Here is a 24,124-nt window from a genome sequence, read left to right as displayed (position 1 = left end):
GATGATGTTTCTCTCTCACATCCATGTTTTTCTCCCTTCCTCTCTCTAAGCATGTCCTCTGGTGGGGCTCAGAAGGTGCCATCACTGCGGAGGGAAGCAGAGGGAGACCACAGCTGGGGGTGGGGAGGCAGGCGTGCATCTGCCCGGCCTGGAACCGTAGGACCCTTCCAACTAAGGATCCGACCTGCTGTGCGGACCTTCTCAGGACCAGCTGGACTCGGGGCAGAGGAGGTGGCCTGTCCGAGGGATGGACGCTCTCCTCTGCCCAAGGCCCTGCTTTTCCTGACCAGGTCTGACAGGGCCGAGGAACATGTAGTTCAAAACTCTTGTGGGCACTGCGGACTGTCGAGAGGGTGGACGGGCCGACTGGGGACGGAAAGGTGAGGCTCGGAAGATTCCAACTCACTGCCTGAACCACACAGCTCGTCAGGGCCTGGGGCGACGCACCCCCTCCCAGCAGCTAGTCCAGGGGAGCCCCCTCCCCAGGCCCAGGTTGAGCGCAGAGCACAAGCCCCGCCTTCTCGCTCCTACCGATTCAGAAGCAGCCCTTTCAAGGAATTAATTTCCGACTTGAGTTCGTTGATATTCTGGGACTCCAGGATCCAGTTGGTGGAGGTGGTGGCCTGAAGGTCAAAACACGGGGGAACAAGGATCAGAGTGGCGCCCCCCACCCCTGCCCTGCCTGTGGAGCTAGGTGGCTGGGGTGGTGGGCGGGGCTGGGCCTGGGTTCCCCGGGCATACCTGGGGCACCAGCCTTCCCTCGGAAGGTTCTGCCGCTGCCCGTTCAGGGCTCTGCCTGCTTGGGTGTCTCTGTTTAATGACAATACTAAGGAATCATGACGTATTCAGATGTAGAAATGGTTATATAAAATAGAATGACACAGCCGAAACCGGTTTGGCTCAGTGGATAGAGCGTCAGCCTGCGGACTAAAGGGTCCCGGGTTCGATTCCGGTCAGGGGCATGTACCTTGGTTGCGGGCACATCTCCAGTGGGAGGTGTGCAGGAGGCAGCTGATCGATGTTTCTCTCTCATCGATGTTTCTAGCTCTCTATCCCTCTCCCTTCCTCTCTGTAAAATATCAATAAAATATATATATATATAAAAAAAATAAAATGACACAATGACAAGAGAGCCTGTATCATTTAGGGATACAAACCGAAGTGTTTGCACTGTGATCTGGGAAGCTGTCTGGGGTGGGGGTGCGGGCAGAGCTGAGGCAGGACTGGCTGAAGAGGCAGCTGCGCTGGGCGGGGGCCTGTGGGTCGCTGTGCGGTGCCTCCATTGTGTGTTTGAAATGTTCCATTAAAACAAAACTCATAAAATAAATATCCACCTCTACACCAACTACGCCCTCCACCTAAGTCCCCTCCCTGCAGACAACCACACCACACCCAGAAGAGAACTGGGGCTGAGACAGGCCGCCACCTGCCCCCGTAGGTACCAGAGACTGGTACCCCGGAGCCTCTCGGAGGGTCAGGGCAGCGATCGATCGCATCGGGCACCTGTCCTGCGCGCCGGCCCAGCAGACAGGCTGCACCCAGGGTACACTTCCCCGCGCTGCTCGGAGCCCTGCGGCCCGGGCTCAGGAAGGCCAGACCCTGCACTGCACCTCGCTGTCAGCCCTACCAGGCCACCCATCCACAGCCGCTGTTTGGGGGTGACTGAAGGCTGAGCGAAGAGAAAGAAGCTGTCCCAGGACTGCATGTCGCTTCCTTCCCCGAGGAGGGCCCAGGGAGGGAACAGCCACAATGCCCTCTGACAAACACCATCCTTACACCTTCCCCTCGGATGCTGTTTCCACATAAACTTCAGAGGCCCGCCTTCCCGGCAAGTCTGGCTGGGATGGATGGAGAGGAGGAAACCACGGTCCCCCCAAAGGCGTTGCCAGGGCCAAGCTGCCTGTGAGGTGTTTATGGGCCCGTTCCAGGTGTGGCGGCCTCAGGTGTGGGGGCCGGCATCACCCGGGCTAGAGGGCACCCGAGGTGGCTGCAAGTGCACAGAGGAAGCGTGCGAGGCCCCTGCTTCCCGGACAAGCCGCCCTGGCCTGACACAGAAAACCCCAGGGTGAGGTCAGGAGGACCTGGGGGCCCCAGGCTGGCAGAGGGAGGGGGCTGGGCCTCTGACGTGGGGCGGGGCTCACCGCCCAGCACACCTTTGCAGGGAGAAGGCTCAGAGGGCCACAGGGCTGGGGAGGAAAAGCCGGCCGGCTGAGAGCGAGCGCATGCAAACGCCCACCTCCCCACACACGCTCCCTGGGGGCCCCACTCCAGACCACCAGACAGCACAGACCCGGAGCCACTGTTCTGGCTTCTCTGAAGCCTTGAAACTATAGCAGCCCATTAACAAGGGAGCAATTTCCACTCACCGGCCTGCAAAGGACTCAGATTTCCAAACGCATGTGGTGCCAGATGCCAGGATTTAGAAATAAAACCTGACATCTGGGGCTTTTTAGCCAGTCTCTTTAAAAAGAGTTGTAGAAAAGTCCCAGCCTTCAGTTTTATGTAGGTTTTTTAATTACTTAATGCTCTTCTTTTTAATTTTTTACAGTGCTGCAGTAGGAGCTCGGAAGCCAGATATAAAAACTTATATTACAGCTGAGAAAACACAGCTCCGAGTCCTCGGTTTATGGGGTAACCAGTCTTCACACATATGGTTTAGGTACCGAACCAGGGAGCCCCGCTTCCGTCCGGGAGAGAATGGAAGAGAGGGGCCGGGGCACGTGGGGGGCCATCAGAAAAACAAGCACAAAAAACGCAGGCGGCTCTCAACCACTAAGCACCATCCTGGCCTCCCCCTCTTAAAATGCAACATGTGGTCTTCATCTTAATGGTTAAGGTCTGAAAACAGTTTTCCAATTTCCGGAATGGCTTCTGGCCACGGGCAGGCCACCGCTCCCAAAGATGATAGAGCATCGCGGGCCAGGGTCGTAACCGGCCTTCTGGGTGCTTTATGGGCCACCTGCCCCTGGGGCACACACGGTGGCTGGAGGTGGCCACCCGGCAACGGCGCCACCTGAGGAGGAAGTACAGGCAGCCCCTCTATGTGGGGGTATCTGAGGAGGGGAATCTCGGGGACCCTCTTCACAGGAGGCACCCAGATTCCATGGGAAATGGAAAGATGCCCATTTTGCTGGGCTCTTACAAATGCGGGAGATTGAGTGCTGGCTTACACCTAGTGCCCTGGGGTGGGCCCCTGGGAGAGCCCCTCAGAGGGGATCCTTACAGCACCGGGGGTGGAAGCAGCCAGAAAGCAGTCACTGGGTCACTGTCTCCTGGGCCCAATGCCTCGGGGATGACCTTGTCACACGCCCACAGGCCCCAGGCCAGAAGCCTGACACCCCGGAGCCGGCTGCAGCCAGCCCTATTGTAAGCATGCCAAAAAAGGAGGTGCTCCATTTTACAGACGACGAAACTAAGACCCAGAGAGGGTAAGTAACCTGCCTGTGGGGGCACAGCTAGCATGTGGCAGGGAGGGTTTTGACCCAGGCAGTCTGACCCGAGGTCTGATATTACCAAGACAGCTTTAGATTTCGGAGGGAGACGTGGAAACGGCCCAGTCCATTCCAGTTAGCGCTACGTCCCTTTGAGGTTGCCTTACCCCGAGACCTGGGCTTCGAGAACCTGGGCATCACCGCAGAGGTTAGCCCAGTGCGTCTTGGCAACTGTGATCTGTGACCTAACATGCAAGTGGAGACTGTTCTGTGTCTACGCCATCGGCCTCAGAGGTGGGGCACATCGCCCACGGGAGGCCCCGGGCAGAGAGCTGCTCCTCCTCCCTCCTGGGGAGGTGCCAGGGTGACAGGAAGGACAGCCTCCATCGTGAAACGCCTTGTCCTCTACAAGGGCAGTGTGGGCCCATCGTGCAGTCAGTGTGAGAAAAGGCCACGTCAGACCCCGCAGAATGCGGCGAGCCGGCAGAAAGGACTAGAGTGAAGAGCCGGTCAGGGCACACCCGGGGGACCAGGGTCAGGGACCAGTACCTTGGCTGTGGCCAGTTCGTGGGCGAGCTCCTGGACCTTCTGCTGCTGTTGAATGAGCAGCTCCTGGACAGAGGCTAAGGTCACCTGTAACTGAGTCACTGGGAGAGAAGAGCAGTGGCATCTCTGTTAAATGACAGACACAGATTCTCCTCCTTAACATGTTCACACACCTAAAGCTGCAGCATCTAAATGATCTGCAGACACCCAGCCAGTCATGTCCCTGCACTCTGGGCAATCCACCTGCACTGCACCTACCTGCAGTCTCTCTGCTTCATCTGCCCACTGTGTCGTTGTCCGTGGTCCAACACATACCCATCCAAAACCTCTCCCCTCTAGTCACACCTGCTGCTGATCTGCCCGGCTCTCGGCTTCAGTAACGTCCACACCCCGGCCTCGGTGTGTCCTTGCGGCCCCCCTGCAATCTCCAGTCCCGGAGACGGGCCTCAGGTCCCACACCCTCCAGGATGGTTGATAACTGCCAATCCCCGTGCCCTGCTGCTCCTTCGTCCTCCCCACCCAACCCTGAGGCGCGGAGCTCCCAGTCCTGTGGCCTCGTCGGGGCCTGGGGCCACCTCGCTGCAGGATTTCTGAGGCCTGCCTGGGACAGCAGCTCTCGCGTCTGCCTGAGTTTTTAGATTCAGAGCCTCCACCTAGTAAACAAGTTTATCAAGGAGAAAAGCCACCTCTGGCGCGACAGGTCCCAGCTAATCTGGACCATCATCGGGGCACCGGGTGATGAACGCGAGCCCCGTGGAGTCGATGACAGAGGAGGTGGCTGGGGTCCCGGGAGCCGCAGTAATTACAGCCTCTCTTGACCCTGCGTCGGATTCTTAGAGGGAAGGGGGAAAATCGCTGAAAACCCCCCTGAAAACCTCATAGAAGCAGAAATTAAAAATGAACTTTACAGCCCTTAGAAAGGCTGTCATTTTATTCCCCTTATTAATATTCTGAGGTTGGGAGCCTTTCCGTAAAAACATAATTAATTGAGGCCGCGCCGACAGTAAACAAGCAATTTCAAATTAAACCGAAATGACGGCGGCTTCATTTGCAAATGTGAACAGATTCTCAGAGCAGATAAATGAAGTCACCACATAAAGTGGAGACGGAGGGGAGAGGGAGGGGCAGAGAAGGGGCTGTTCGGGGAGCTTTGAGGGGTGACTTGATGGAGTCATTAATCTTTACCTGTCTGTGCCACGCTGCCACTCAGCTCCGAGAGACTCGCCTCCATCCTCTCCAGTTGCTTCCTGTCCTCTCGGCCGCCCATGATGAGGGGGAGCAGGTATTTCTACAGGAGGCAGGGTGGGCAGGAGGGGTGCTTATTTGGGTTATTGTCCAACAATCTCTCATTGTGCAGACCAGCCTGCTTGCCGTCACGCCCAGGTATTGGAAACGCTAAGCAAACACCATCAATGAACGAGGTATCCAAACGCTGCGAGACTGATCCCAACCAGGTAAAAATCCTGTCTGAATAAGGCCCAGGACCAGGGAACGGGGACGAGTAAACCAACTTGATTTATTCTTATGAAACACTTTTTTGGTTCTTTTATTTAGTTTCTTAACGGTGTTATATAAACTCTCTCTGTAACAAAAATATGTAAACTGTACTGTAAAAGTTGTAAGATAAAAATATAACGTGACCTCCAGGAGGAGTGGGGGAGGAACTTTTCACACTTTTCTGAACCTCTAATAGTCTGAACCGGTGAGTGAATTATCCATTCAGAAACGGACGAGGAAAAGTAAGAAGTTCCTTGAGAAACTAGATGAGAACCCACAGCAGGTGTCTGGGGCCTTGGTTCCTTCCCCGGGGATGAGACATGGATGTTCCACGGCCGTCGGAAGGGGTCACCTTGGTCTTCCTCTAAACTGAGCCTTGAATCCTCAGAACACACTTCCTTCAGCTCCGAGTCAGATGCATCAGATCCCCCAGAACTGAGACAAGGGCCAGAAGGGAGAGGAAGGGCAAAAACTGAAGAAAGTGACCCCGGGAAAAAGGGCAACCAAGCAGGGGCCCCGAATGGGGAAAACAGACTGGGGAGGATGAGGTCGTGGAACGTTCGGGAAGAAGGCAGGTGGGCAGCGGCGCTGCTTGGGAGAGCTGACGAAAGGACACGCGCTCTGAAGTCCAAGAGCTCAGGACCTGGCGCCCTCCCTGTGCAGAGCTGAGGCCGCCACCGCCGCTCAGGCAGCCTGGTTAGCTGCTGGTGGGTGCGGGCTGGCGGGTGTGGGAACTGGCTGGCGGGACCAAGGAGAACGTTGGTTCTCACTCCCCTTGGGCCCCCCGATTGGACAACCTGCCCATTAAGGGTCTGGCTGGGAGGCAGGATCCTCTCCCGGGCTGCGGGGACGCGCTCCGAGGGCGGCTCCTGAGTGGAGAGGTTACTCAGCTCGCGCACAGCACTCTATTCTGCAAAGTGCTTTCAGCCACGGGAGTCACTGCCTGCAACGGAGCAAAACTCGCCCGTGTAGCTGCAGCTCCGGGGTGAAGACTTCCTGATACAAAAGCCAAGTTCTCATACGTGTAACAAACTACAAGTTCCATTTCTGATCTCAGAAATGCCAGGGGAAGGCACACGTAACTACCCCAGCCTAAACCTTCAGGTATTTATAAACGTCTCCTTGTTTAGTTTAAAGAAACTATTAGCAGGTGTTTTAGAAATTCTCCTGTCACCACTGTGACTGATCTTCCCGCGTCGCTTTCCTTTTTTATGCAGAGAACTGACCCTGCTGCCTGGGCCCAGGTCCCAGCCTCCCGGGGCCGCCCGGCGGTCGGCGCTGAGCGCAGCCTGGCCGTCCAGGGAGGCTCTGTCCTTCCCGGTGCCTGTGCGCAGTGATGGGAAAGCAGCTTCCAGCGCAGGGGAAGGGGAGGCATCGGGTCAGTGGGGGGGGGGGGTGTCACGCAACTATCCCAGGACACAGAACAGTTTGCTTCCGCATTTCCGCCGTGCAAATCTCCAACTCCAAGAACAGATGTTACACCAGAAAAAGGAAGAAGTATTCTGCTACAACTCTGTCGTTAGCTACTAAGTCAAAAAGTAAGAATCCCAGAGTGCAATGCTGGGGCATGGCTCACACGCTAAAAGCTGCGTGGTGGGGGGAGCAGGTGGCCTTGAAAGGAAGGATCTTCTCTCCAGGACCGGGAGGGAGCAAGTCCGCCACCATGGTTTCCCTCTGTCTCTGGGGGCCCTCCCGGCTCTGCATCTTCTAGAAGAGACTCTGCTCCCCATCAGTTAGTGCCCGGCACCTGCCATCAGGCGGGGAATGCTCACTCACGTCGGCAACTCTGCGTTAGCAATGACCTCTGCACCCTGAGGGCTGACTATGGAGTCTGAGAAATCCTACATTTACATGGATATCAACACAATTTATAGGAGACAAGGGGTAGATCCCATAATATGATATGCTGAGATGCTCAAAGCTGGTTTTAAATAGCAAGGTAGAAAAAATGGCATGTAAAGCACTTCCTATGTGCCAGGCCACGGCACTCCCCAAAGCAGCACCTCCGAGCTTCCCAACTGCCTCATGAGGGAGGTTCTATGTCCCCATTTCACAGAGGAGACCACTGAGCCTGTGGTCCAGCAACTATCACATGGCAGAGCCGGGATGCAGCACAGGCAGCCACCTTCACTGCCCCTCCAATGGAGGGCTGCTTCGCACACGCCGGGCACTGCTCTAAGCACAGTCACCCTGGGAGAGATGCCAAGGCTAGTGGATGAGGTGGGTCTGAACCTGCCAAGCATACCCGTCCGGGTGGAGCAGGATGTGGACTTGAACCTCCAGAGAGTGTGTTGGCTGGGACATGCTGCCTCTGTCCACAGCCCTGCTCCTGCCACGGCGCGCCAGGCTGAGGGCCTCTACGCAGGTGAAGCTGGGGAGAGGGCAGAACGGGGCTGAATGCCAAGGGGCCATGGGAGGGCGGACCTACCTTGTAGAGCTGGTGAAAGCCAAATGCGATGCCCGCCATGATGACAGCCAAGGCACTGTAATCTCTCCATCGGGAACCCACAGGGCCTGCAGTTGGGAGAGAAGGCATGTCAGAAGGGGTACATGGGTCCTTCCCCGGGGCCAGGGAGAGCAAAGTGCTCAGTGTCCTCATCTCAAAAGACCAGCAACTCCCTGCGGGAGACAGTGTGATGTCAGGGACACGGCCGGCTGCGTCTCCCTCCTCTTCCCAGGCCCTCAGAACCACCTGCCTCAGGGTGCACCTGCTGCGTGGTGCCTACAGCGAGCTACGTCCTGGCCGGGGAGTCAGGTGCAGAGGCGAGCTGAAGACCGAGGGCATGGTGTCCACTCGCAAGGCAGGAAGGATCCCGCAAGGCTGCCATAAACACACTTAGATGTGCACAAATGCACATCCACATGCCCTGCTACAGATAGGGCTCAGCCAAGAGCACTCAGAAGCGAGGGGGGGGGCGGGGTGGACTGTGCGCCCGACAGTGTGGAGGCACGGGCCGCGGCAGTGGTGACGGGGTCTCTGCCCAGTCTTGCCCTGCTCTCCCGCTGATCCGGCGAAGAGGAAACACCTACGGATGATGGAACGAGCTCACTCCAGAGATGCAGAGGCCAGACGGGGAGATGGGAGAGCGGGGATGGCAGGCTGGGGTCGGGGTCCTCACAGGTTCTGGCGGAGGCCTATGCTGAGACCTTCGGGTTCCCGGGGAAAATGGGGTCCAGGCAGAGCACAAGCAACTGCAAAGGTAGCTGACCTATGCTCAAAGGACAAAAGGTGGCCAGTGCGGACGGGGAGCATGTGGGCCTGACCACGGGGCGAGGGCTATCCTGGCGGAGAGAGCCCAAGAACAGAGGGACCAGTAAGCCTGGGAGCAGCAGAGGGCGGGCTGGTGGGAGAGAGTGGGAAAGGATGTGGGCACACGGGGAGAAGGGGCTGCTAACATGCAGCTGTCTGGGCGGGGGGGGGGGGGGTCCAAGTGGCAAAGACGCCCCAGGGGGTGAGGGAGACGCTCCCTCCTCCCTGAGTCTCTCTTTGACCACCACACCCTTTCCCCCTCCGCCCGCCCGGCCTGTGGATTCCAGTGTGGCCCAGCCCCGCAGTCTCCTGTACAAAATGTCATCAACAGGTGGCCTCCCCGCAGCTGAACGTCCCTCTTTGGTTTTACCGTTTTCGAGCAGGTAGCACACACAGATGGTCTCAGTGTGAGGCAGCAGTCAGTCCACTCAATAGGCCCCCCACCCATGGCCGCTGCTGATGGTGTCCTGTTTATATGGCTGGAGAATGTTTATGCACATGTAAGGCAACACAGAAATGTTTTATTTTCCTTCTCTCCTTCCCCTATTTCTCATCCTTCTTTCTTTTCTATGGCTGCTCAATATTCCATTTTATCAGTTCTCTTCCGATGGACGCTTAGGCGATTCCCGTCCTTCACTACTTCCCGCGATGCTGCCTGCCACCAGCAACCGTGTTCACACCTTACCACGCATGCGTATACAAGTACATCTGTAGCCGTGGACATCCGGGAGGCTGGGGCAGAGGTACATGCACCTGCAACTCTGAGGGACACCCAGCCCCATCCAGGCGCCTGCTCCCTCATGGCTACCTGACAGTGGGCTCAGCACACTTGGAGGTTTCGGCCAGTCTGGGAGCGGGAAAGCAGTATTTCAGTTTTCATCTGCATTATCCTGTTGGGACCGGGGACAGAGTGTCCTTTCATCTGTATTTCCCTGTCAGTGTACTCTACACGTTCCATGCTTTTCTACTCCATTTCTTTATTTTTATTTTTATTTTTTTACTGATTTCAGAGAGGGAGAGAGAGAGAAACATCCATGATGAGAGAATCACTGACCAGCTGCCTCCTGCTCGTCCCGCACTGGGGATCGAGCGCCGTAACCCAAGCATATGCCCAGACTGGAATTGAACCGTGACTTCCTGGTTTACAGGTCAGCACTCAACCACTGAGCCACACCGGCCGGGCTCTACTCCATGTCTATCAATTCACAGAAACTTTGTATAGCCGGGAAATGAGCCTCGGCATATGACAGGAGCTGCAACTATCTTTCTGTTTATTTATCTTCTGACTGTGCTTATGGTGTTCATGGCAGCAGGTGTTTGTCACATTTATATAAACCCGTCAGTCTACCCTTCTACGGTGCTGGGGTCTGGATTACAGCCAGGACTTCCACTCCCTTCCCAGGTGGTGTGGCGGCACTCGGAGCTCACGGCGAAGGAGCCGTCTCTGCTCTCACCTACAGTGACATCCCACCCAACAAGAATCTACGGAGAGAAGCGATACCCGCTGGTGAAACTGAGCCGGAGCTTTTTGTTCCAGGCCTGCTGCCCTTTGGTCTCATCCCTGACCTCCTCTGCTCGGACTGCCTCGTTGCAAAATTCCACATCTAGGGCAAGTCCACTTTCAGAAGGAAAAAGTGAAGATACTGAGCAACCTTTCCACTCTTCAGGAGAGTTCCAGACATCTGTCTGAGCCGAAGGCCCCCGAGAAAGCTTCTTCAAACGGACCCTGGCCCTGGCCAGTGTGGCTCGAGGGATGGAGCGTCGTTCCGTGCACCAAAACGTGGCAGGGTCAACTCCAGGTCAGGCACACACCCACATTAGGAGTTTGATCCATGCTCAGGGCACCTGTGGGAGACAGCCGACTGATGTTTCTCTCTCACATCGATGCCTCTCTCTCTCTCTCTCTCTCTCTCTCTCTCTCTCTCTCTCTCTCCCCCTTCCTTTCTCTCGGAGGTAACGAGGCGGAAAAGAGGCCACAGCTCAGGGTCCGAGAACTGGGACCTCTCCTTCCTACAGCTGCTCCCACCCTTCCAGAGCCCTGACCTCCTCGCGCACCAGGCACACCTGTGGCTCCCTGCCAGCCGCACCCGTCACCCCCGCACGGCGCCTCGTTCCTGCCATGCTCACGTTAAGAACATTTTATTGCCCCCTGGTTTTCATTATTAATGAAAAGGGACCAGAATGATCTTTCCTAAAGTTCAGAGAGTCTATAAAGACAAGAAGCTGAAATGCCACTTTACTCGTTCTGGAGATGGGTGGTACAATTCTGTCTTGTGGCAAAATGAAAGCAGAGGAAAGCTAAGTCGGAGATCCCCCTCATTCCCTGCGTGCCTTTCCAAAGGGCTGCAGAGAAGGCAGCGGTGCGACCCACCCGGCCCAACCCCCGCTACGACCACCTCCAGTCCTCCCCACGCCCACCGGGCCAACGCTGTCCGGCCCCGTGCAGGCTCCATGAAGGAGTGAGGGCAGGGCGCCTGGGAGCGTTTGGGGGCTACAAGAGCCTCTCTGTCACCATGCTCCCCGAATGTCCAGAATCACACCGTCAAGGGTGGAAACGGGGCCACGTTTCCCACTGATCCGGCGAAGAGGAAACACCTACAGGTGATGGGACGAGCTCACTCCAGAGATGCAGAGGCCAGACAGGGAGATGGAAGAGCGGGATGGCAGGGAGGGGTCGGGGTCTGGAGGAGGCCTTTGCTGAGACATCAGTGAAAATGAGGGACATGAACTAGCTGTTTGGAAGCTCTGAGGCCCCAGTCTGGGAGCAGATGCCCCCAACAGGGCAAGGAGCACGAGGTTGGGCCCTGGCTCCACCACCAACCAGACGACTCCCAAAGACACGCTTCTCCTCCCGTGAAGCACAGACAGCTGACGGTGACAGGGCTCAGCTACATTTAAAGAACCCGGAGCAATGCCACTTTTGCTGTCCCCACATTCCAACTCTGCAGAGCACTTCCCCACAAGCAGGACTAGCCGACCAGCTGAGTGGCACGGCGCTTCGCCAACACACCACATCACCGGTGTCCCGGGAAGGACGGTGAGACAGGCCTCGGTGGCAGCAACCGCATCCGCACTGGCATTTCGGGGGCTGCCCCGTGCCTTAGGCTGCCACGAGGCCGGGGGACAAGCTGTCGCAGGGAGAGGGGTAGGGGGCTCTTCGAAACTCAACACCTTCCCTAGCATTCCACGGATTCCACCAATTAGCCTGAGACCCGCAGTCTCGGAGGTTTCGGGTGAATCCACGGTGTACAGCAGCCGAGTCAGGGGGACGAAAGCTGCCCGTGGCTCCGTAACCTCCCTGACACCTACAACACCAGCACTCCCCAATTCCTCCAGCTCCGCCCCCGGGAAACGCTCGCCTGGCAGGTGAGAACAAGCACCGCCACGTACTAGTAAGAACACGTGCGTGGGGCTGAGAAGCTTGAAACCACAGTCAGGGACTCACTGACGCCGCAAACCAGTAAAGATTCGTCGATACGGGGCTGAAACTGCCACAGGTTCCTCCTGCTGAGGCCTCGGCATCAGCGTGCCAGCTGACAACGGGGGAGGCGAGGCAGCGGCAGAAGCCGGCCAGCCCAGCTGGTCCCGCCACACTCATCGAGGCTGGAGCCAGCCAGCCTCTCAGATCACCCCCTCAGCTCTGCTCGCCGGCCGCCCTGCCCATTCACCGATGAAGCCGGCTGGTCCGCAGTGAGGCCCCAGGCTAAGGCCCGTCCGCCAGGCCAGCGCTCCTCGCGGCTGCTGCTGGGCTGAATGCACGGAGCAATGGGGATCAGCTGCATGGTTCTGAGGGCTGAGCTGGGGACGCTGGCAGCGGTCAGAGACACTCCCACCCAGCACAGCAACTCGCAGCTACAGCTCTGCCCTGAGCAGAAGCACCTGGGCGGTTGGTGGGGCAGTCACATCTGAACACCCAAGGCCTCTTCACACGAACATCCTGTGAAAGGCAATCTTCCACTTCCCAGGAGCTGCAGTGCTATCAGCAGAGTCATCTGCAGGCAGGAAGGACACTGAGGCATAGCTATATCCTCACTCACAGATTAAAAATATGAACGCTAATTAAACTGTATGAACTCAGAAGAGTCCAAAAATAGACCCGTGCTTATATGGTCAACTAGTTTTTTACAAAGAGATTAAGGTTTGTGCTGAGACATTTGGAAATCAATAGAGGGAAAAAGGACCTCAACCCTCACCTTACACCATTCACAAAAATTACTCCACATGGATCACATACCTAGACAAAAAAGCAAGAACTATAAAGCTTCTGTAAGGAAACAGAAAAACATCTTTGCAACCTCGGGGCAGGCAAAGAATCTTAAGATACAAAAAGCATAAACCATAAAAGGGAAAAATTGATATATTGAACTTAATCAAAATTTTAAACTTTTGCTTTTCAAAAGGAACTATCCAGAAAATGAAAAGACAAGATACAGACTGGGAGAAAATATCTGCAAAATATGTTTATAATATTAAAAGCGTAATATGCTAATTAGACCGGACAGCCGAACAACCTTCCAGACGAAGCCAGGCCTGCGAGGGCTGAGCCCCTTGCACAAATTTTGTGCATCGGGCCTCTAGTCCTATATAATAAAAGGTTAATATGCAAATGGTTGTCACGCCCTCACACGTAACGACTATCAGCAGGAGGCTGTGTGCGCAGCAGGCACGCAGGTGGGCAGGGCTGTGTACGCAACTGGTCACCAGGAGATGCATGGAGCACCTCTCGGTCCCTCCCCACCCTCCTCGGGCTCCCGCGGGTGGCAGCAGCAGCTTACTTCCCGCCTCCCACGGGTGCCAGCAGCTCACTCCCGCCTCCCTCCTGTGGAAGTGGCATGGCTCCCACCGGCTCCCATGGACACACTGCAGCTCCCGCCGGCTCCCGCGGAAGTGGCAGGTGGCCTACTGCGCGCGATTTCACACACTGGGCCACTAGTATTTGATAAAAGACTTATAACCATCTACCTATATATATAAAAGTCAAGTGACCCAAATGACCGGAACAACTGGAACAACTGGTCACTATGACTCGATGGGGGTGGGGATGGCTGGCCAATCTCCTGTGGCCCTTCCCCCCAGCTGGCCCCGCCCTTGATCAGTCTCCCCCACCCCCAATCAGGGGCGGGGCTGGCTGGCCCACCTCCCACAGCCCCTCCCCCAGGCCGGACCCCACCCATGCACGAATTCGTGCACCAGGCCTCTAATAATATAGAAAGAATTGTTACAATTCATTAATTAAAAAACACACATACACACATACACACACAAGGTGCCCTGGCCAGTTTGGCTCAGTGGATGGAGTATTGGACCTCTAACTGAAGGGTCACAGGTTCGATTCCGGTTAAGGGTGCATACCTCGGTTGCAGGGCAATCCCTAGCCCCGGTAGGGGTGCATGCAGGAGGTAACCAATCTATGTGTCTCTCTCACATTGATGTTTCTCTCTCTCTCTCTCTCCCCTCCTGCCATTCTCTCTAAAAATCAATGGGAAAAATCATCAAGTGAGGATTAACCAAAAATAAAATTAATATTAAAAAAAAGTGATTTTAAAAATAGGCAAAAGATTGGAAGAGACACTTTACAAAAGCTATATGAATGGCCAACAAGCACATGAAAATATGCTTGACATCATCAGTCATTAGAGAAATACAAATTAAAAGCACAATGAGATTCTATAACATACACATTAGAATGGCTAAACTAAAAAACTGAGAATACCAAGTGTTGTCAAGGATGTGAAGCAACAGAAACTCTCATACACTGCTGCTGAAAAGGTTAAATGGTGCAACCATTTTGGAAAATAGTTTGACAATTTCTCATACAGTTAAACATACAGCTAAGGTATGACCAAAGCATTCCACTCCCTAGGTATTTATCTAAGAGAAAGGAAAGCATATCTGCACACAAAGACTTGTATGTTCATGGCAGCATTACTCATAATAACCCCCAAATGGAAGCTGGTCACTGGATAAATAAACTGTGGTATATCCATACAAGAGATGGGGGTAGGGGAGAGGGAGGTTGTGACGGAAGTACGTGTCGCTCACAAAGCCTAGAATGTTTACTACCTGGGCCTGTATGTATATGTGTATGCATGATGATAAACCAGACACAAAAGACTGCATAGTGTATTATCCTGTTTACATGAAATTGTCTAAAAGCCAGGACTTCAGTGATAGGGAGAAGATTGCTGGTTGACAAGAACTAGGAGGTGGGAGAGGACTGATGTAGCGGGCACAGAGGAAGTGTTTGGGGTGATGGAAATTTTCGGTATTATAATTGTAGTGTTCGTTACATAAGCTATAACTCACCTGTACAATTCATCAAATTGTATGCTTAAAAAATAAATAAACTGTATACTTAAAAATAATTGCTCTTACTGTGTGTAAATTCTACTTCAAAAAAGCTGATTAGACCGAAAAAAATTCAGAGGAACCCAGAAATATAAAACTGCCATATGACCCAGCAACTCAAGAGAAATGAAAACTTACACCCAATAAGACCGGCACACAAATGTCCTTAGCAGCAGTTGGACAACCTACCAGTAAATGTCCATCGACTGGTGAACTGAGAGACGGGATGTGGTGCATCCACACAGTGGAATTCTAGTCAGCAATAAAAAGGAATGAAGCGCTGCTACATGCCACAACATGGATGAAACTCAAAAATAGTATGCTCTGAAAAGCAGCGGGCCTCAAGGAATTGCATAGTGTACGATTCCACTTAGTTGAAATGTCCAGAAAAGGTAATATCATAGCGAAAGACAGATTAGTGGTTGCCTAGGGCTGCAGGTGAGGTTAACGATAAGAGGGCACAATGGATCCCATTTGGGGATAAAAGTGCTCTAAACCGATTTATGGTTGTGCCACTTAGTAAAGTTACTAAAAATCGTTGAATTGTACACTTGAAATGGGTGCGTTTTAGGATATGTAAAATATACTTCAAAAGCTCTGTTTAAAGAATATCTAATCCAGACCCATGTATATATAAACAACTAATTTTTACTAAAGTGACAAGTAATTCAATGCTGGCACAACTGGATATCCACAAAGGGAAAAACAAACCTTAAGCCCTAACCGGTTTGGCTCAGTGGATAGAGCATCGGCCTGCAGACTGAAGGGTCCCAGGTTTGATTCTGGTCAAAGGCATGTACCTTGGTTGCGGGCACATCCCCAGTAGGGGGTGTGCAAGAGGCAGCTGATCGATGTTTCTCTCTCTCTATCCCTCTCCCTGTAAAAAATCAATAAAATATATTTTAAAAAATAAAAAACAAACTTTAAGTGTCACCTTACACCACACACAAAAATAACAGAATGAAACAGATCTCAACATAAAAGTGGACACTATAAAACTTCTATGAGAAAATCTTTCCAACCTTGGGTAAGCAAAGGCTTCTTAAGGACACAAAAACCCATACATTGCAAAAGAAAAAGAAAAGATCAATGGATGTCATGACATTTAAAATCTTTTGCTTTTCAAAAAGCACTGTTAAGGGGGGGGGGGGGGAGGCAGCAAGCCACAGACTGAGAGGAAATACTAACAATACACAAATATGACAAGCACCTGAATCCAGAAAACTTAAAGAACTCTTCCAGCTCAATAACTAGAAGAAAATTAAAAATGGGCAAAAGACTGAAACAGACACTTCACAAAAGAAGACATGCACGTGACAATAAGCACAAAAAGATGCTCACGTCATCAGTCATCACAGAGCCGTAAGCTCAGACCACTTTGAGACACCGCGACACGTTAAACTGCTCAGATGAAAAAGCCGGACACCACCAGCGGCTGTGAGGCTGTGAAACAAGCGAGGCCTCTCACACACGCTGGAGGGAGTGCAAAACGGTACGACCACTTCAGAACACCGTTTGGCAGCTTCTTACAAAGTTAAACTTACACTTAACATCTGACCCTGCAATTCCACTCCTAGGCATTTACTGAGGAGGGGAAAACGTACAAAGATTGGTACACGAATATTCACAAGAGCTTTATTCGTAACAGCGTGAAGCTGGAGACAGCCCAAAGGCCATCAGCTGGCGAAGGGATAAGCACACTGTGGTGCGTCCACACCACGCAACACCACTTGTAATAAAAAGGAACTTCTGATCCGCACCACTTGGATGACTCTCAAAAACATCCTGCTGAGCGACGGAAACCAGACACGAACGAGTACATACTGTATGATTCCATTTATATCAAACTCTAGGAAAGATAAGTCTAGTCAGAAGCAACAGAAAGCAGACCAGTGGCTGCCCGCGTCCGGGTGGGCTGCAATCGGCTGGGGACGGGCACGAGGGAACCTTTTAGGGTATTGGAAATGTTTTACAATGTGGTGATGGCTCCACGGGAGTCCACGCTTGTCAAAACGCAGATCGTAGAATTAAAGTCGGTGCATTTTCTTTTCTGCACGTTATACCTCAATAAAGCTGATTTTTTAAAAAGTGTGTCCAGAATTTTTTTTAAAAGGGAGCTACAGGAAGTCAGCAGGGTAGATTCTAAGTTCTCTCGCTGCTCAGTCAGCAGCTGAGACCAAGGAAAAAAGCAAGACCTATGAATTCCAATTCAACTTTTAAAAATGCCTCCTGTAATATCTGATACATACAAAAGAAGGTAACACTTACAAACGTCATGAAGCATAATAATAAAACTAGCAATCCTAGACCCACCTATGTTACCCGGCAGAACTTCCCAAACGCCACCGAAGCTGCAGGTGCTCCTCCCCACCCCGAGGCAGCCATTATGCTAAATTTAGTGTTTATTCCAACTCCAGCTCTCCACCAGCTAGGAAAGCTGGGAACATGCCCCCGGCCAAGGACTGGGTTTCTCCGCCTCCCTTTCAGACAGGTGTGACCACGTGACTAGTTCCAGCGGATGGAGAGAAAGTGGCAGTGATAAGGGCGGTTTCCAGGAAGTGTCCTCAGAAGGGAGCTTGCCCTTTCTCTGCACCCCGGCCCCCTTGCTGGTTGGCCGGCAGAGAGGACAGTGGGGCTGAGCAGTCACCCACAGCACAAGCTGGATGCCGCCAGCCAGGTGTCAGGGAGCAGAGCCTGGGAGGAGCTGGGGCCCCGACATCAGAGCCTGCACTGCCGAGGTTTACAAAACAGAGAGATACCTTCTATTATGTTTAAGCCTCTTTTATTTCGGGTTTTCTGTTATTTGCAGAAGAACCTTATAAAACGAACACAGGCTGCATTGTCAGCACAGCATAATCCTGGCCGCCACCAACCAAAGACTCTTTCGCGGCCTAAGAAACCTAGGGAACGGCTCTGCCACTCCGCTCTTTCCCGCAACACTCGCCCGCGTCACTACCCACACACGGCATCATCTGGCACCCACACGGCACCTCCCTGGTGAAACACACGGCCAACACAGCAGACAGGGTGGTGGCCCCTGAAAAGCTGTTTTAAACTATTTCCTTAAAAATCAGAGAAGTTTTTTTTCACATACAAATCGGTAGCTTTTATGTAGCAAAAAGTGAGACTTGTGTGCTAAAGTGCAGAGGGAAATGGGAGAGAAAATGGGAGGCCTCCCACTTCATTTCCCGGTGGGAATGTCACTTGGAGAGTGGCTCGCACACACCACACCCGTCCCGGCCCTCACTGCACCCCAGGGGTGCCCTCCTTCCAGCCCCAGCTGACAGGCCTTCAGAGCCCAGCTCCAGCCTGCTTCCTCCAGGGCCTCACCTAGCTGGCACTCGCGGGTTCCGTTGTTGGTCACCACTCACGCCGTACAACATGGCATGGATTGGTCCGCGCGTGTTTCCCCAAACACTGCGTTTCCCTCACGTTAATCAGTGGCAAGGCCTGTCCTCCCCTTCCACAGCCTCACGACCAAGCACACAGGAGGCCTCGCTGGCTCGCCCTGAGCTGCTGGTGTGACTGGACAGCCTTTCAGTTCTGCAGTGCATTTCCATCACCATTTATCCCTTCAACGGGTATTTCTGGAACACCTGCTAGGACAGAGCCTCAGGTCATAGGTTAAAAATATAAAAAGCCCCTGAGCTCCAGGAGCTCGCAGTGAATAAACATTTCAGAGCATCGTGGTGGGAGTAGGGGCTGGCCAATCGAGGGGGAGGCCACCCTAGTGCACCCTAGCCCAGTGGAGGCATCTGAGACACTCCCTGCAGGAGTGGAGGTGCCGCGCCCCGAGGAACAGTAACGGGCTGGCCCTGGCTGCGGGGGGGAGGGGGGAGCACCTGACTGCCTTGTCTATATCCTGCCAGTGGCCTTCCCTAGCCCCCTGCAGCATCTGCCCAGGTGATGCAATGATTTTAACACTGGCCTAAGAATAATGTGGTCACATAGGTAATACTGCCTCAAAAATAATGAACGATGCGTTTCAAAGTCAAAAACCCATGTGCTTTGACGGTCTTCCAGCAGGGGGGTGGCCTGGCTGCGGCCTCCCTCTCGGGGCCTCTCATCTGACACTCCCATCCCAGGCTGCGCTGCTCTCAACAGCACCTGGTTTGCCTGGAGGCTCTTGTCCATCCTGTCCGCTCGGTGAACTGGTCGTCCCCCAGGTCCTGCTGTCCCTTCACCTCATCTGAGCCACTGGCCTCACCTGGCCGAGCTCAGGCACTGCTGCATTCGCTCACCTGCCTCTCTTACCAGACAGGAGTGACGAGCGAGGCCTTGTTGACCCTCCCACGCCCGGGCCTACCACCGTGTCGGCACACGGCAGGCCTTCCGTGATGTGTGCCGCTCAGTGCATTAAGAGGGAAAGTGTGTAAGGCTATACGGCTGTAAGAGAAACACACTGAGAAAGAACACACTTTCTCTCTCACGATTTCTAATGAGACGTCAAAACCTTTCCCCAGCCCCATTTACATCCTATTTTAAGAGGCAAGTGAAGCTGTAGGTCTGTCTTTGAAAGGCCTAAGGAAAAAAATCATTATTCCACAAAATTCACACTGGCCCTGCCTCTCTCTCAAAGCTACTTTGCTTCTTGTCTCTCCGGAGGAAAGAAGAGAAATCAGCTTGGAACGACTCAATCAAGCAAACATTTATCAGGACTTTCCGTTCAGGGCCGTGCTGGGCACCGCACACACACACACTGATTCCTGCTTCCAGATCGAGAAGAAGAAACCAGACGGAGGAATACAGAATGTCACGTTTCCTCTGGATTCGGCCTGGCTTTTCCTGAGCTCTCCCCGACTTCCTCCTGAGCCCCGACACAGCGGTTTATTCTCACACCGCGTGACACCAAGCTTCCCGTGGTGCTACCGCCTCCCCTTTCACAAAGCCTCTGACTTCTTCATTCTTCTCTTTTCTGTATTCGTATGGAATTTTCTTGTCTGTATAATTAATTTGGCATTAAATCATAACTTATATTATTATCCTTTTCTTACGAGTTTATCCTCTCTCTCCCAGTAAGATCCTTAAAGATCATGTTTCAAATCCCACCCTACTGTCCTGAGCACACAGTAGGTGCTTCACAAACACTGAGGAACTGACCATTCTGGTAGGTCTCCATGTTCTCTTTGCTGACACTGGCATTCACTAACACCTCAAGCTCAACCACAATCACCAAAGAGCAGAGATACCAAAAGAAGCACCGAGTAGGACATCCGTCACCAAGCAGGAGGATGGGCTAGCCCTGAGGTGACAATCCGGGGCACCAGGTTCCTTGCCGCGATCTCGGAAAAGCTACCCTTGCCCAAGACGTGAGCATTTGGGGCTGAGCCCAGAGAATCCCATTTTCTAGACTTGGGCTCAGGGAGAGAATGTCCTTAAAAAGTCAAGAAACATGACGGGAAGGGCTGCCGGAGCTCCAGATGTAAACCGGCAGGAACACACATGAACGGAGGCCATAAATCCCTCCCAGGACGCAGACAATGCCTCGGCGATAAGCATGCAGATTGCACACCTAGTTCAGAAACTCCCCTGAGTTTGCTTGTAATTAAGGGGGTTAGAAAGGTAAAAAAAATATATAAACCCAATTAATCATTTAAATATTTAAAGTCAGATTTCCCCTCACTCCAGGATTAGTGTATTTCATAACGCCGGCGCAGACAGCCCTGGTTTTTACTGGGGTTCATTTTAGAGCGTGTTTAAACTCGTCAGGTTGAGTGATGCTTCCAGCAACTAATCGCATGTCAAATAAAAGATATTTTATGTAATAAATTACTGCTACAAGTAATTCAAATGTCATTTATCAGTTTTATTATCAGTCAGGCAAAGTCTTCTTTCTCTATATTAATCAAAATCAAGCTTTTTTTTTTTTTTTTTTTTGGAGCAGTTTTGACACCTCTTGGCAAAAGTACAGACGTGAAGAGGCAGCGGCAGCCCGGAGCTGGAGGGAGCGGGGCAGCGGCACAAGAGGAATGACCCTCACCGGTGACACTGAAGCTGCAGGTGTTTAGAATTGCCATTGCCATTGTTTTTACACCAGCGTCGGCGCGGGAAGGCGTCTGTCTCTAAGAAGATGTATTTTATTTTTAGGGCTGGGAGACTCTTAAAAATACTCCTACCTAAATACCTAACCGGGTAATGCTTTTTCTCAGAGCGATCCGGACAGAGGATGATTTAAACGACTGAACTGCCCCTCCCCACCCCAGGCTTTGCCTCTTTCAGAAAGACGAACAGTTTAACCCTCGGTGTCCACTCACAGGAGGCAAACGCAGCATGTTTTAGGCCAACTCTGTGATCAGCCAGAACACTCTGTTCTGAGCAAGAAGTTTTCAAGTAGCCGAAAGACCTGTTTGGTATTAGGCACCAGAGGAAACAGCTGGTATAGAACAGATGTGCATCTTAGAAACTTCTGCACCCCAGCTGCCACTGCCCGTCCTCAACCACTCTCACTCAACGGCGGGGCCAGGGACACAGTAGAGGAAAGTGGGGAGACTTGGTCTTGGGTTAAGAGGAGACAGAGTAGGGTTAGTGACCCAAAGCAAACACAATGGGTGGGGAAGAATGCTGGCCGGGAAGGAGGAAAGGGTCCCAGGCCGACGGGCAGCTGCTACGGACTCCAGAGCCGCAGGACAAGGCTCACCACGAGGCATGTTCCTCTCGTCTCAGGCCACATGACACCAGTGGTTTGTCAGACAAGGCGACCACAGATGAGAGCACGTGGGCGGGTGCTACCTGGCCTCACCCCTTCAGCCTCATCCACAGAGCAAAGCAAGCAGCAGTCTAAATGAGAGCTGGGCACACACAGCCAGCGGCTCTAACCACTGCCCGGCCCTGCCTGGCACGGTGATCTTGCCCCCGCTAGGGCTGAGCCAGGGAGGATGGCAGAGCGAGCCCGAAGGGAGCTCTAGACCACGCGGCAGGGGTTGAAATCACGCCTTTTACAATCTGATCGCTAACACCGTTTTAAATCATGTTTTGAAAAAATAAAACTTCCGAGACAGACAATTATACAAAAGGCACTTTGAAAGATGACAAATCCAAGGCTGAGTTACATTGAAGACACAAAACTGAGCTATTTTTCATCACTTTGGAGTCAATTTTAACCTTTTTGACTTTGTACAGGTGACTTGAAGAAGGGGTTCTGGCTGTATTTGAGGTGTACATTTATTACTAGTTTAAAGAACCTCAATTCCTAAAACAGTTTTTACTGAAAAACAACAAAACCTCCTGTGGGCCATGGTCTCATGTTACAATTAAACACTACATATGAAGAGGACATTTACACCTAATCTGAAATTTTCTAACAGACTGCCACTGCATAAATATACATGGGACAGCCAGGATGAGGGAGGGAGGGAGGGAGGGAGGGAAGGAGGAAGGAGGAAGGAAGGAAGGAAGGAAGGAAGGAAGGAAGGAAGGAAGGAAGGAAGGGAGGGAGGGAGGGAGGGAGGGAGGGAGGGAGGAAGGGAGGAAGGAAGGAAGGAAGGGGCAGTCTAAATCTACCAATGTGAACTTTAAAAAATAAAATTGGGAGGCAAGTTATTTTCGCGAGCAAACGAGAATGCACTCATGAATCCAGACTTCATGTTCGTTCCTCTTAGAGCAACAATAACATGCAAAAGCACTGCTCTGAGAAAATGGAAACTGAGCCAATGCGTACTTGGACAGATTCTTCCTTATAACCAGAATGCTTGACACAACACATTAATCAGCTCATTTATTCTGGTCCCCCGTCTCTTCTTCTTAAACCTTTGTCACAGACTTCAAAGTTTGTCTGGAAGGTTCGGGTGTGTCACATTCTTCTGGAAAAAACCAGGAGCCGCCGGCTACGCCTCCCAGTTCCCCGGCTTGCTGAGTCTGGGAGCGGGGAACGCTGCTCTTGGCCACAGCCCTGAATCCAATCAAGGTGGAAGCAGGAGCTGGAGCAGGTGACTTACTGTATGGCTGAGACATGAGGTGAGGGGGCTGGACAGGAACCAGCTGTGTGGCTGAGCCCAAGGCCGCAGGCTCGTCGGCCGCCGTGCCCGACTGCTGGAAGGCCACATCGATCTCCTCGTCTGTCAGCCCTGGGGGAGAAGAGCACATGATTGCAGGTGAGTACCTGTCCACTGCCCATGGCTGCTACGAAATCTTCATTGAGAAAAGACCCTGAGAGCCACATAACGCCTAGCATCCTGGGAAGTTGCCTCTCCGATTTCGGATTCTCTGGAACCTCTCTCAGTTGCAATTTAACCTTAAGCGACAGAATATTAGCCTCAACACTGCTTCCAAATGTGGCTCATTCAATTTCCTTAATTTATCCTTGAGTTTATTGCTGCTTTTGAAGTCGCTCTGTACTGCAATTCTCCATTCTTCCCCTGAAAACAGATACCATCAACTGCAAATGTGGCTCATTTTAATCTGTAATGGTGTTAAAAAAAAGAGGGGAAAAAACTAACAATAATGCATGAAAACAGACAGGGAAACAAAAAACTAATTATTGGGTGAGACGACTAATTAGTCTAGATCGTTTCCGAAGACGGGAATAATTTGCTTTATTTTATGACAAATGCAGAAATAAAAAGAAAAATCAGGACTGACTGTGATTAGTATGAATGGGATATAGAATGTAAAGAAGAAAATAAAACAAGAAAACAGATCAAAGCAAGGCCGGGCCCAAACTTTGAGATGATTATTACTCTAGCCTATCACAGGCTGCCTATATCGCCTTTGGCTAGTTTTTCATCCCTCCCCCCCTTTTTTTTTTAGTCTTCCTGACGCTCTACACCACGCTGCACACGGGACCTGAGGAAATAGCAGGGCGCCCTCTGCAGTGGCTACAACACGTGGCGAGGGTCTGCCCATGGAGGAACCCAGGGAGGAGTAAAAGGCAGGTGCAAGACCCAGGCGGGCCCCATTTCCAGGGGCACGTGGCCGGAAGCTTTTCCGAGGCAGCCTGGGGCGCTGGCTCTGTGGGAGGAGAGTGGGCACCAACCAGCCCAAAGCGTGGAACCTGGTGCGGCAAACGGTGTGAGAAAAACTCTCCCGCGGGGCCCGCTCGGAAGTAATGTGCGTG

General features: G+C 52.6%; 1 protein-coding gene across 3 annotated transcripts in view; it reads right to left on the bottom strand.

The window, feature by feature from the left end:
- The window catches only part of PEX14 (peroxisomal biogenesis factor 14), a 134,719-nt gene that overhangs the window by 2,648 nt on the left and 107,947 nt on the right, over positions 1-24,124 (bottom strand). For all 3 annotated transcript variants that reach the window (XM_080654616.1, XM_080654615.1, XM_080654617.1), the window contains exons 4-8: positions 23,007-23,135; positions 7,903-7,988; positions 5,163-5,265; positions 3,981-4,078; positions 532-623 (exon numbers count right to left, since the gene is read on the bottom strand). In XM_080654616.1, the coding sequence (XP_080510742.1) occupies positions 532-623; positions 3,981-4,078; positions 5,163-5,265; positions 7,903-7,988; positions 23,007-23,135 (508 nt within the window). The remainder of the gene's footprint in view (positions 1-531; positions 624-3,980; positions 4,079-5,162; positions 5,266-7,902; positions 7,989-23,006; positions 23,136-24,124) is intronic.

Source organism: Plecotus auritus, assembly GCF_963455305.1.
Source record: "Plecotus auritus genome assembly, chromosome: 2".
Taxonomy (NCBI): Eukaryota; Metazoa; Chordata; class Mammalia; order Chiroptera; family Vespertilionidae; genus Plecotus; species Plecotus auritus.
The sequence above is the reverse complement of the archived record's forward strand: the minus strand, read 5'-3'. Positions and strand labels throughout refer to the sequence as shown.